Genomic DNA, 14,756 nt, shown 5'->3' on the forward strand with positions numbered 1-14,756 from the left:
GGTGGCTGTTGTTTGGCTATGTACCACTGAGTCGAAGCCCACTCCTAGTTGACCCTCCAGCGGGTTTTCAAAGGCAGTTAATCAAATGGGAAGACATTGCTCAAATTTCTCCTGCTTAGCAGCTGCTGGATTCAAACTACATGCCTTGAGCTGGCAGCACAACTCCTTACCAGTAATCCACCAGAGAGCCATCAAAGAGGTAGGAGAATGAACCCATCCAGGAAAGAATACTGCACACGAGCTAACATAGGACAGAATTCAGGAAAATGGGGAGAAAGTGATAAATGCCACAGAGAGATTAGGGAAGACGGAAAGCAATATAAATACTACAAGATTTTATGATTAGTTACTACTTAAGAAACACTTTCAAAAAAAATTTAAAAAAAATAATAAAAAAAAAAAGAAACACTTTCAGTGGCATAATGGTACCAAGGTTCATTTTATAATTAAAAAAACAGACACAGTAATTATAGATTACGCTTGGAAAAAATTGGCAGTAAAATGTAGAGAAACTGGTTCTTTGTGTAAGGGGTAGAAACGAAAGATTTCTTAGTGGAAAAAAAAACTCTAAACATATTCGTAGAAAAAAGAAAAGCCAGTGAAGAAAACGCTATGCAATGAAGAAGAAAATTAATTCCTTAATACATAAGGAGATAGAACAATGGCAGAAAAGGTACATTTAGACAGTGGAAAAGCACACGTTTTCTGAGAAAACAGAAAAAATAAATGAGTGAAAAATTGAAATTCCAAAATAGAATTCAGAATGATGGAGGGACCCAGGACTCCTACATGACTTCAAGTTTCTAAAATTTTGTCAGGGGTGGCCTCGACCTCTTAGGTCTGTGATGTCTGCAGAGGATTTGCAGAAAATAGAAGTTTGCCATCAATTCTGACCTTGGGTTTTAACAAATTTGAGGACCCAAAATAATAATGCAAACTTTTTCCATTGCATAGCACAATAAAAGAGAGTCAAACTACTTACCTTCACTGACATTTGATATATGATGTTAACATCAAAGAGGGTGTGAACATGTCAAAAACTGTTTTAAAAAGTAGGAGAAATAAAGCTGGAGGTATGTGAAATGGACAGAAGACTAACTGGAGTAGCTTCAAAAAAGGAATAATTTGGGCATTAAGTAAAAAATAAAGCAACAAGCAAGTATAAAACAAAAATCCATAATTCCATACCATTGGGGGGGCAGGAAATGGCTTTGTAAATAAAAGTAATAACAAATTGAAGAGAAAAATCTCCCAGGCAGAATTAAAAAAAAAAAAAAAAAGGAAGGAGGGAAAAGTGAGTAAGAGGTGAATTTGAAGGGGACTGACGGTTCATTAAGGGTAGAAATGCTTAGAAAGAGTTCCTGTAAAGACTGTAGAAGAAAACTCAAAAAAGTCCTTAAGTTAATTTTCAAAGGACAATATAGAACCATAACATAGGGTTTCAACGTCTATAAACCGACTACTACTTCTTTCCATCTTTCCCCCATGGAGTGGTAGTGGTTGTTAGGTGCCCTCAAGTCGACTCAGTGATCCTATCTGATCTTTGCTCTATCCTGTGTTATCCTTATCATCTCTGATATACTTGAGCCCTTTGTTACAGTCACTGAATCAGCCCACCTTGTAGAGAGTCGTCCTCTCTTTAGCTGACTCCACCTTCCCCGGCAAAATGCCCCTTTTCAAGAAAGATCCTCTCCTAGAAATATGTCCAACGTATGTGAAATGAAGCTTCACCCTCTTTGTCTCTAAGGAGCACTCTGGCTGCACTTTTTCCAAGACTGGAAAAATACCTGTTGGTTCTTTTGGCAGTCTACGGGATATTCATTGCTCTTCTCCAATACCACAACTCAAAGCCATCCATTCTTTTGTCAGCCTTATTCACTGTCTAGCTTTCAGACATATAGCAAGTGACGCAAAAAATTATGGCCTATATCAGGCATGTCTTGTCTTAAACTGATATCATTGCTCTTCAGCAATTTGGAAAGGTCCCTGACAGTCGACTTTTCAGTGAAATATAATTCCTGATCTCCTGACTGCTGGTAAAAAGGGTGTTGACTATAGATCCAACTAAGATGAAAGTGTTGATAATTTCCTTCTTTTCTCCATCTATCATGATGTTATTTATCAGTCCAGCGGCAAGGAATTTTGTCTTCTTGATCTTCTGATCTTAGTCTTTGATCTTCTGCAGCAAGCTTTTCAAGTCATCACTTTCAGCAAGCAAGGTTGTGCGATAATACAGGTTGTTGATGAGTCTTCCTCCTATCCATATGCCATATTCTTCTTCATAGAATCTAGGTTCTACAATAATTTGCTCAGCATACAGAATGAATAGGTGTGTAGAAAGGACACAATCTTGACACACACTTTTGCTGATTTTACCAACTGGTATTCTCTGCTTTCAGCCAAGATCCATCTAATACCAGCAAAAGTATTCCTGTTGCCTCACTTCCAGAAGTTCTCTGTCAATATATTCTTCTAGCCATTTTTGGATAATGTTCAACAATATTTTGCTGGCATGTGATATTAATGATTTTTTTGTTGTTTTGTACCATTGAGTAGGAACTGATCCATAATTGAACCTCCAGCAGGTTTTCAGGAGCAATTCATCGCATGGGAAGAGACTGCCCATCATTCTCTCAATGAGCAGCTGGTGAATTCAAATTGTGTGCCTTTGGGATTACAATCATGTTTCTTGCCTCTTGGCCACCAGAGATCCCTGATATTGTTCTATAATTTCCACATTCTCTTGGATTGCCCTTCTTGAGAATGGGAACAAACATGGGCCTCATCCAGTCAGTTGAACAAGTGCCCATCCTCCAAGTTATCTGACATAGACTGGTTTCCTAGCACATCCAGGGCTGCATTTGTTAGCTGAACCATGTCACTTGGTATTCCATCCATTCTTAGGGTTAAAACATATCATTTGATATTCCATCCATTCTTGGGGTGTTGTTGTTATTGTTATGTGCCGTCGAGTCATTTGCAACTCATAGCGACCCTATGTACAATAGCCCTAAACCCTGCTCTATCCTGTGCCAATCGCGTTGCCTCTGACACACCCATCCCAATTACCCCAGTCACTGAATCAATCCATCTCATAGAGGGTCTTCCCCTGTGTGCTGTTCCTCTACTCTACCCAGCGTGATGTCCCTCTCCAAATACCTGTCTCTCCTTGCAACATGTCCAAAGTATGTCAGATGAAGCCCCAGAATCTTTGCCTCCAGTTGGTAGCATCAGGATGGATGGCAAAGAGATTGAGATTGTCCACAGCTTCAGTTTGCTCGGCTCCACAGTCTTGGGGTGTAGGTGGACTTATTTTTTGCCAGTGCCTTCATTGTGACTGGAACTTCTTGCCTTCATTATTACTGGTTCTTTTTCATATATTTCCATTACAAAGCTAGTATGTCATTAAGTTCTTTCTCCATACCTTTTTAATCTAAATGTGGAACAGATTATTTGAGAGGAAGACTCATCAAAAACCATGCAATGCAGACGACACAACCTTGCTTGCCAAAACTGAGGAGGATTATAATCATTTGCTGCAGAAGGTCAAGGACTACCATCTCCAATATGGACTTAAGTGCAACAAGTGAAAAACAAAGATTCTCATCACAGGGCCAATTAGCAGCACCACAATAGATGGAGAAAAGATTGAGATGTTAACAATTTCAAGTTACTCAGTTCCACAATCAACATCCTTGGCACCAGCAGTCAAGAAATCAAAAAACTAATTGCATTAGGAAAATCTGCTGTCAAGGACCTCTCCAGAGTGTGAAAGAGCAATGATTTCAGTCTAGAAATGAATATGTGCCTGATTCAGGTCATGGCTTTTGCAATTACTTGCAACACATCAGAAAGCTTGACAATAAGGATGACAGAGGAAAAATTGATGACTTTGAGTTGTGGTCCTAGAGAAGAGTATTGAACATACCAAGGACTGCCAAAAAAAAACCCAAACAGGTCTGTCCCTGAGAGGGTGAAGCCAAGCTGCTCCTTGGAGGCAAGAATTTTAAAGCTCCATCACACTTACTTTGGACATGTTGCCAGTAGCGGACAGTTCTTAGACAAGGACGTAATGCTTGAAAGAGTAGAAGGACAGTGCAAGAGAGTAAGACATAGGGTGAGATTGATTGACACAGTAACTGAGATAATGGGGATAGGTATGGTGGACAGAGACAATGAGACTGACTCAAGATAGGGCAGAGTTCAGAGTTACTGACATAGGGTTGCCATTAGTCACAGACAACTCAACAGCACCTAACAACATGGCATTAAGTATAGTAGGAACTGCACTTTTAACACTGTGTCCTATCTTAAAAGTGATTTGCTGAAAAATATTGCAACTCTTAGGTGAGACCACAAAAGGTTTAAGAAGTAAAAAGAATTTTGTAAGTATAGGAATAAAAATATTATTTGTATTATATATTTAAATCAAAAGCCACAATAAAGACAAAACATAACATTAGTTTTTTATCTGAAATCCAAACTAGTTTCTTATTTAAATTATTTTGTATTAAAAACATATCATCCAAAGCTTTTGCCAATTCAGTCATTTCTACATGTTGTGCAAACATCACCACTATTCATTTCCAAATTATTCTACGGAATGAACAGAAATTCAGAGTGCCAAAAACAGTAACTACTCCTTTCTTTGCTCCCACCTCGGGTAAGCATTAATAAGCTTTGAGTTCTAAACTGCTGTCTATTTCATAAATATGAGATTACAATATACTTGTCCTTTTATAATTGATGTATTTCAGATACAATAATGTTTTTAAAATTCATCAACGTTGTAGCATAGCTGAGTGGCATTCCATTGAATGTCTAAACCATCTTTTGTTTCTCTGTTTAACTAGCTACTACTTAGTGATGGACACTTGGGTTATTCTCATCTCTTAGCTACTGTGACTAGTGCTACAATTAACTTCAGTGTACAAGTTTCTGTATGCAGTCTTGCTTGAAGACCAAAATAATTCTTATTGCTAAGATGCTTCTTACCAAAATTTGACTGGTCATTTGAGTTGTGATTTCTTTGGCATCTAAGACAATTGATGGTGGTAGTGATGATGCCTCTGCAGCTTTTAACCCTAAAATTTAAAAAAATGTAGATACATGCTGTTGCTGTTATTTGCCATTGAGTCATATCTAACCCATAGCTGACCCTCTAGTGGGTTTTCAGAGGCAGTAAATCACACAGGTGGAGAGTATCTTTCTCCCACGGAGCAGCTGATGGATTTGAAGTGAAAGCCTTTGGGTTGGCAGCACAGTTGCTCATTCCCTAGGCCACCAGAGATCCATTTATATGATTTCAATGTGTACCTCAAAGACATATATAGATATATATACTGAGATATTATATATATATATAATTACTGATATTATGCCTGTTTTAACTAAAGTTAATTTTTTTCCCCATACATTTAAACTTCCTTTCTTCTGGCATTTCAGAATTACTTAACTATTCTCAAAATTAAATGTTCCAAAGCTTGGTATGACAACTTCCTAATTATTACACTAATAACCTATCCAAGGCATTCAGGGGAAATGAGACTATTAAATATTACCTATGAGGTAGCAAGGAAATTGACAGGAAAAGAAAAGAGGCAGGTGTAATAACATCAAAAACTCAACTTAAAAAAAAAAACAAACAACAAACACCCTCAACTTCACAAAACAACTATGAGATATCATCTCACCCCAGCAACATGGTAGCAAACAACAAATGCTGGTGAGGTTGTCGAGAGATTGGAATTCTTATTTAATGCTTCTGGGAGTGTAAAATGATAAAGCCACTATGGAAAGCAGTATGGTGCTTTCTCAAAAACATCAGAAATAGAAATACCATTTGACTCAGCAATTTTACTGAGAATATACTCTAAAGAAATCAGAGCCACCACTTAAATAAATATATGCATGCCCAATTTTATTGTTGTATCTTTCACAGTAGCAAAGAGATGGAAGCAACCCAACAAACTATAGTGCATTCACACATGAAATATTGTGCAGCACTAAAAAACAATGAACTCATAAAATATTACAGAACATAGAGGAGCCAGAAGAACGTTATGCTGAGTGAAATATCTCAGGACCAAAGGACAAATACTGCACAAAAATCACTGTTATAAAATAAGACAGACAGGAGGGTTGGGTAGAGAATGGGAAAGAGTGGGTAGATAATGAACATGGCATTGGATCAGGTAAGGGGAGGAACTGTCAGAAAGGAAATTAGGTATTATATTTATGACAACAATCTAGAACAAGGTTTGCATAATGAGTTAAGGGGTGGAAGAAAATGTGCAACAATAACTTTAAAAAAAAATAAAGCACAAAAATATTTTTTTAAAAAAATTAACTTCAAATACAATTGGCTCCTAGGTCAAAAGATATGGGTTTTGCAAGGAAGGGGAATGTCTAATCATAGAGATTATCCTATAAATGGACATTCATCTAGTTAGCAAATCAATGAAAAGGGGATTTCTAAAAGGATATATAGTAGTAGGTGCCTTATTATGCAAATTATAAAACCAACTATTATTCTCATGTCTTCAAAGCTTTCTTATTAGATAAAGGGTATATACATTTTCTACCGTATGCCAGCAGGAGTTCTCGTGGCTTAGTGAGCTGTACTGCCAACTCAAAAAATGGTCTTTGAAATCACCAGCTGTTCCTTGGGAGAAAGTTGGGCAATTTCCTCCTGTGTGTTTTACTACCCCTGAAAACCTACTGAGGGTCAACTATGGGTCAGTTCCAATTTGACTTACCAACAACAGGACGCCATAGCCCAAGATTTTCTTGTATTTCCTGATTGAGAAACTATAGCAGAAGTGCTAACATTTATTTAGAGATTACTAGTGCAAGGTATTTCAAATTTGATAATTCTTTTACTCTTCCCAATCCCACATAAATGGAAAATTATTTCTCATTTCAAAGATACTGAAATAGAGGCTTATAAAGACAAAACTTCTAATGAAAGTAAATTATCCGGTTGATTTCTGACTTCAGGTAGCAAAGGAGAAATACGTTTCTTTTTTCTTACAAAGATCACATTCATTAATAAAACATTTTTCAGAACTTTATAGGTATAGGTCAATTGGATAACCTATGAATTCTTATAGTCTTACATAACTACATAGTAATTTTAATAGAAACTATGTAATCACGTTTAATACAATTATATTGTTTAGTAAAAACAATCCCAGGAAAAGAAAGGGTATATAATGAACACTATACTAGAATAGATGAATGGAAAGTTAATCCAAAAACAATGGACATTAAGCGTACAATTAACAATCTGGAACAGGACAGGCACTCTAAACTGAATTGGGGAGGTGAGAAAAAGGAAAAGTGTATGAATGAATGAATGAAAGAAAAACCAATTTCCTTAAAAACTTTCATAAAAATTACAGTTAAAAAATACTTTAAATTTATCATATATACTGAGTCTAGGGGGGGAAAGACTAGTGCCCTATTAGAATGTGCAAGAAATACATCATCTTTCATTTAATCTACAAGTTACAAATGTAAACTAAATTACATTTTTCTAAGAATAGAAACTAATACTTTGTAGGATTTTTAAGTGTCATTATAATCTTATATAATTACTGGCTCATAATATTTTTAATTTAAGCTTATTAAAAGGAAAAGAAAGTTTGTGTCCAAAAGCATGTTTATAAACAATATAAATCATATGTTTACATATACCATAATTTTTTTCTTCAGTGAGTCCTTTAGAAAGTTTGTATGTATAAACTATGGTTTCTTTATTTCTTGAGGTATTTTTCACATGTTGAACTTCAAAATGCATGTTTTCCACATTAGGATAAAGGGCATCTATATGGCATAATTCCAGAAAATGTGTAGCAAACAGTGTAAATGCCTAAAATACATAATGTTGTTAGTTGTTAGGTGTTATCATAGTAGACAGCAAATACTAGCATTTAAAAATTAACTAGAAAAATCTGTTTTAATTATTTAAACAGAACACTTTGGCTTAATTTTCCAAGTAGTCTGGCAATGATGCGGGAATATATAATTAACAACATGGAGGCTTAAATGGTTAATTCATTTTCAAGTGTTCTGAAAATTCACATTCAAAGAGAGAATATACTAATTATGTTTTTATAAATATATGTAATCTACATTCATTCTTCAAGGTGGTATAGCACTGGTCTGTGCGTTGCTGTACAGAGGTAACTCGTGGTTGCTGTGATGCTGAAGACTGTGACAGTGATGTGCCAATCGTGGTAACGGGTACCCATGGTGGACAGTGTTGGCTGAAGCGTCCCGACTAAATCAAGCCTGGAAGCAGGAGTGGCATCCACTTCCGAAATGGCTTGCCTCCGGAAACTCTATGTACGAACAGTGCTCAGGCCGTTTGTGAATAGGGTCGCTATGAGTCGTCTATGACTCAACGGCATCAAACAACAACAACAACAATCTACATTGCTGGGATATATGTGACTCAAGGCTGAAATTTGTTTTTTAGTTCTCTCAGCTTGAGAAATGCAAAGCGAGTTTTCCCCCTTTTTGTTCTCCAATTCCAGCTCTCTGCATGTTCCATTATAACTTTGTTTTGTCTTCTCAAGCTGCCCTTTTAAACCTTCTGTTCAGCTCTTTCACATCAGCATGTTTCCCCTTTGTTTTGGTTTCTCAAGGCTATAGGACAATTTTCAGTCTTTTCTGACATGCACGCCTTACACAGATGATACAATCTTGCTTGCTCAAAGTGAGGAGAACTTGAATCATTTATTGTAGGGCATCAAAGAATAGAATTTTCAATATAGACTCAATGTCAAGAAAACAAAAATCCTCACAACTGGACCAACAGGCAACATCATGACAGATGGAGAAAAGACTAAAACTGTCAATAACTTCATTTTTCTTGGATCCACAATTAAAATCCTTGGTACCAGCAGTCAGGTAATCGGGAGATGTATTGCACTGGGAAAATCTGCAGATTTTTTCCTTTCCAAATTATTGAGGAGTAATGATGTCAGTTTTAGAACTAAGGTATGTCTGATTCAGGCCATGGTCTTTGTGATCACTTGCTATGCATCTGAGAGCTGGATAATGAATCAGGATGACAGAAGAAAAATTGAGGCCTTTTTGCTGTGGTGTTGTAGAAGAGTACTGAATATACCATGACTGTCAAAAGAACAAATATGTCTTGGGGAAAGTGCAGCCAGAGTGCTCTTTGGGGTGAAGATGATAAAACTTTGCCTCACATAATTTGAGCATGTTGCTAGGATGGGCAATTGGAGAGGGACATGAAGCTCAGAAAGGCAGAGGGTAAGAGAAGGAGAAGAAGACCCTCAACCAGGTGGACTGACACAGTGACTGCTGCAACAGGCTCCAGTGTGTCAGGAAGCGTGAAAATGGCACAAGGTTCAGATTTGTTGTTCATAGTGTCGCTATAGGTCATATTCAACTTGACAGCACTTACCAACAACCACCACAACATTGCTGGAAAAATAACAAATGTAAATATATAATCCTAAAGGATGTATCTGAAGATATCTAAAAAAAGTAATCTTACAAGAAATAAAACTATTTGCTGAGGGAATCATTTATTAGGAAGGCAACTGTGGTGCTAAGGTTTATTGTTTAAAAATGGCTTTCCTTGCCACTGACTTGATATTTGCCATGTGGATGGATGGGTCTATGAGAATAGGGAATGTAAGGTGATACACAACAGGACTGGCTACTTCTGCCATTGAGTGGATTCAGAATTTGAGCATCTCACCACCAGCAAAGGAGGAGGAGTATGACCAATCAGACCTACTGAAAAGCACCAGCAGATGCCGAGGACTAGATGCACAGCTGACCTGGAACTTCTACCCTAAGGAACCAGAACAAGAAGTCTTTGCCCAAGCTTGCTGCAGAACTTTGGGGGAGATGTCAAGATTGGCAGGACTAAGAGCTTTGTGATCTGACAGAGTGTAGAAATTATCAAACATTATCACTGATAACACATGCAAGCAAGATTCTCCTTAAAATTACCCAAAACGACTGGAACAGCACATCAAAAAAGAACTGCCTGAAGTGCAGGCTGGATTTAGAAGAGGTTATGACACTAGGGATATTATAGCTAATGTCAGATGGATCTTAGCTGAAAGCAGAGAGTACCAGAGAAACATCTATCTATGTTTCATTGACTATGCAAAGGCATTTGACTGTGTGGATCCCAACAAACTGTGGCTGACTCTGAGAAGGATGGGAATCCCAGGACACTTGATCATACTTATGCGAAACCTATACCTGGACCAAGAGGCCATCGTTAGAACAGAACAAGGGAACACCGCACGGTACAAAACTGGGAAGGGTGTGCAGGCCGGACTCTATGAGGAGAAATGTGGCATCAAGATTGGAGGTAGACTCATCAACAATCTGTGTTATGCAGATGACACAACCCTGCTTGCTGAAACTGAGGAAGACCTGGAGTGCTTGCTGCAGAAAGTCAAAGACTGCAGTCTTCAATATGGATTAAAGCTCAACATCAAGAAAACGAAGATTCTCAGCACTGGGCCCATCACGATGGATGACAAAGAGACTGAGATTGTTGACAGCTTTAGTTTGCTTGGCTCTACAATCAACACTCTTGGTACCAGGAGCCAGGAAATTAAAAGACAAATTGCATTGGGAAAGCCTGCTATCAGGGACCTCTCCAAAGTATTGAAGAGCAATGATGTCAGTCTGGAGACTAAAGTGCGCCTGATCCAGACCATGGTCTTTGCAATTACTTGCTATGCATCAGAGAGCTGGACAATGACTAGGGATGATAGGAGGAGAGTTGATACCTTTTGAGCTTTGGTGTTGGAGAAGAATACTGAATATACCACGGACTGCTAGGAAAACAAACAAGTTCCTCCTAGAGAGTATGAAGCTTGGAGGAAAGGATTCTGAAGCTCCCTCTGACATACTTTGCACATGTTGCAAGGTGGATCAGTCCTTGGAGAGGAACGTCATGCCTGGGAGGGTAGAGGGACAGTGCAGGAGAGGAAGACCTCTATGAAATGGACTGATTCAGTCACTGGGGTAATGGAGACGGGTGTGTTGGAGACAATAAGATTGGCAAGGGATAGAGCAGGGTTTAGGGGTATTGTACATAGAGTCACTAAGAGTCATAGATGACTAGATGGCACATAACAACAACAAGAGCTTTGTAACAGTGGCCTGAAGCCATGTGGTTGAAGACTGAAGGGCTTGTGAGTACACTTTGGAAGCTGTCCTTAGAAACTGCATCCTGTTGCCAGTTGAAATTGTATCATATTAACTTTCCCATTAAATCCCACAATTGTGAGTATGGTTCTATGTGCTCTTATTGAAGCAAATTTTGGACCCAGTAAATCTGTAAGATTGGTGTTGGAACTAGTACAAAGGGTACAAGACCATGGGGACATGCCTGACCTCATAGGAATTGGTTTTGTTCTGTGGATGCTGTTGATGATGACAGTTCCCTATTGTAGATTTGATGGATGCCAGATATGGCTATCCTCATGCAACTTTTGCTCTTTTTTTACAGCTGGTGTCAGAAGCAGTGTTTGCTGTAATGGCTCCAGACTCATGAAAATGTGGGATTCTGAAAAGTAAGAATTTAAAGGTGTGGGATGTACTGTTAAAATGGCTACTTCTCCTGTTATTAACATGGAAAAAAAAGTGGAGAAGTTGCTTCTGGCCTGAAGCAAAAAGCAAAGGCCTGAGGCCATACGCATATGAATGAGATCAGTTAAGGGTGGAGCATCAAACTGAAACTGGGAATTTCTTTAAAGATGTATGTGTTGATATTTTGTTGATTTAACTTTTTGCATACTATACTGATGTTTCTATTTCTTGCATATAGTAATGTCAAGATAAAAAAATGACTAAAGTTCTGCTGACTTAACTTTATAGATATTGTTGTCTCCTGTTTCTTCTTTGTAGTAATATAAAAGCATATTGTAAAAATGAATACAGGGCATTATAATGTCAGGATATATTGTATATTATGGGAAGCCTAAAAGTCTGCCTTTGGCCAATTACACACTGGTACACTAAAAGGGAAAATTTGCCTTGAAAAATACTTCGGAAGTAGGAGAATTTGATAGAGGGCATGTTCGTAAAACCATCTTGCTTACAGAAAATAAAGATGTCCTGAAGCACTGGCTGATGAAGATTAAAGCCTGTAGCCTACAGTTATGGAGTAGAATGACATAAAAAAAAATCTTCACAACTGAGCCAATAAATAATATAATGATAAACAGAAGAAAGGCTGACATGTACTGATAAACAGAAGAAAGGCTGATGTTGTCAAGATTTCATTTTACTTGGGTCAATTAATATTCATAGAAGGTGCCACCAAGAAATCAAATGACAGGTTGTACTGGAGAAAGATATTACAAAGGACCCCTTTCTAGTCCTAAAGAGCAAAGATAGAAACAATGAAGTACACTTGACACAAAACATATTTTCAGTTGTCTCATATGCATGTGAAAGTTGGACAATGAATAAGGGAGACAAAAGGATTTAGTCTTTCAACTGCGGTGCTATGAAAAAATATTGATTATACAATGAACTGCCATGAGAAGAAACTTAATCTTTCTTGAAGAAGTGCATCCATAATGCTCCTTAGAATCACAGCTGTTGAGATTTCAGCTTAAATACTTTGGTCATGTAATCTGGAGGAACCAGTCCCTGGAGAAAGACATTATATTTGGTACAGCAGAGAGTCAGCAAAGGAGAAAGCGACCTTCAGTAAGTAGTGCTTGTGAGGATGGGACAGGATTAGACAACAGTGCGTTTTGTTAATAGGGTCTCTTATGCCACCTAACAACAATAACAATATAGAGTAAAAAACTGTTAGGGGCACAGAATACTAGGTTAGAAAAATAATAACATTTTTCTTACTATTAAAGAATACCTCAGAAATTGAGACTAGTAAGCATTTGCCTTTAACAGGTAATGCCTGTATCTTATTTTTATTAGACATTCTGACTGACTCACTTAGATTAAGTATTGTAAAACTAAAGCTATCTACTAACTCTACTTTTAATTTACCACATAAATAAAACAAGATTTATCTCATTCATATAATAAATCCTTACGTACTCTCATTTAAGAGAAAGAATTTCATGTTAGGGGTATTTTAAGCGTTAAATATGAAAACTAATTTTCTTTAAGATTTTCATGTTTCTATTTCTAGTGATCATATGAAATATACTCTAAAAATTTTAATGGAACAAAAATAAAAATTTGCATTAGAATAAAGTATAGTTTATTTGGGGGAAATCCTGTTCTTTAAAAGAATTCCATTTTTATTTCATTAAATATACTATCACCATATGCTTGGTGCTTTATTTCACATTATGAAATCACAGCTTGTCATCACCCATGGAGACTATTACTGAAATCTCTTCATAGTTTGCTATTTAACTATAAATCAACAGATTGGTTTTTAGATTATTTATAATTTTTTATTCCTTCATTTCTTTACATCATAGTCAGCATACTAATAATGTCTGATTTTATAAAACAGAAATAGAAAAATAAAATGCTATATTGTATGTCTTTACTACATAAAGTTGTTGAAAAATGTATTTGTCATTATTCACAAATTCCAATCACACTATAGAGATTATATTAAAAATTACATAAAATTAACATACTTAATAAAAATAGAATACCTTTAAACTCAGCAGATATTCACAAATAGCATAACAAATTCCAATTCCTTCTTCTGTATTAGTACCTCTACCGAGTTCATCAATTAAGATGAGTGATTTGTCGTTAGCATTATGCAGAATATATGCTATCTGAAAAATATAATTCAATATCTTCACTATAAGCAAGGAGATATTACTGTCATAGAAAATGAGAATCAAATATCTTTATGAATTAACATGAAATATCTATTTAATAGAGCAATTCTGCTGTGCAGAAATTATACACTGCTTTTCTTCTAAAAATTTTACGACTGATAATTTAAAAAATAAGTTGATGTAAATAAAACTAAATATATATGCATATGTTTATGAGGAAAAAAAAGTAACCACATTCACTCTTTACTTAATCAATATGGTTAGCTTCTAAAGACCATGTTGTTACACAAAAATGGATGTTATGCTGGACACACCTGTGGACTTTTGACCTGCGCTTGGCAGGTACCAAGTGAATGCGTTTGCGACCCCCTCCCACTCCAGCTCTGAATTTTGGAATTTATCAACCTCACCTGAAAAAGTTGCTTAACATTAAAGATTAAGTTTCTTTGGACTACAAACTGCTGTCTGGCCTGACCACGTTGGTCCCACTAAGTCAAGCAACAAGGAGGTCCTGGACATCTCGACAGAGGAGCAGTGATATCAAACCAAGAACCAGCTATCACCTCAGTTTCCAAAAACTCTTCCAAATCAATATCTCGAAAGAAGCAGGGTACCTCACTCACCACGCAACCCCAAAACAAGATACCCCTCAAAAAATGACACAGTAGCAATGGATTTCTTGAAGCCAGAAAGTCTGATGGAACTTTCTGAGGCACAAATAAAAAAAAAAATATTTACTATTTTCAATGGATGAAAAACAAACTTGAAGAATTACAGGACACTACAGTCAAAAATCTTCTCAGAGTCAGCCACAGTTTGTTATGATCCACACAGTCAAATACCTTTGTATAATCAATGAAACACAGATAGACATTCTTCTGGTATTTCGTGCTTTCAGCTAAGATCCATCTAACATCAACTACAATATCCCTAGTACCACGACTCCTTCTAAACCCAGCCTGGACT

The 14,756-nt window shown here is 36.8% G+C and overlaps 1 protein-coding gene across 1 annotated transcript in view; it reads right to left on the reverse strand.

Moving 5' to 3' along the window:
* MSH4 (mutS homolog 4) overlaps positions 1 to 14,756 on the reverse strand; it is a 142,943-nt gene that overhangs the window by 2,249 nt on the left and 125,938 nt on the right. Inside the window, exons 16-18 of the mRNA XM_006888613.1 lie at positions 13,656 to 13,784; positions 7,699 to 7,873; positions 4,996 to 5,084 (exon numbers count right to left, since the gene is read on the reverse strand). Of these exons, the coding sequence (XP_006888675.1) occupies positions 4,996 to 5,084; positions 7,699 to 7,873; positions 13,656 to 13,784 (393 nt within the window). The remainder of the gene's footprint in view (positions 1 to 4,995; positions 5,085 to 7,698; positions 7,874 to 13,655; positions 13,785 to 14,756) is intronic.

The sequence above is a fragment of the Elephantulus edwardii genome, unplaced genomic scaffold (genome assembly GCF_000299155.1).
Source record: "Elephantulus edwardii isolate Elephantulus edwardi_28Jun2011 unplaced genomic scaffold, EleEdw1.0 scaffold00069, whole genome shotgun sequence".
NCBI lineage: Eukaryota > Metazoa > Chordata > Mammalia > Macroscelidea > Macroscelididae > Elephantulus > Elephantulus edwardii.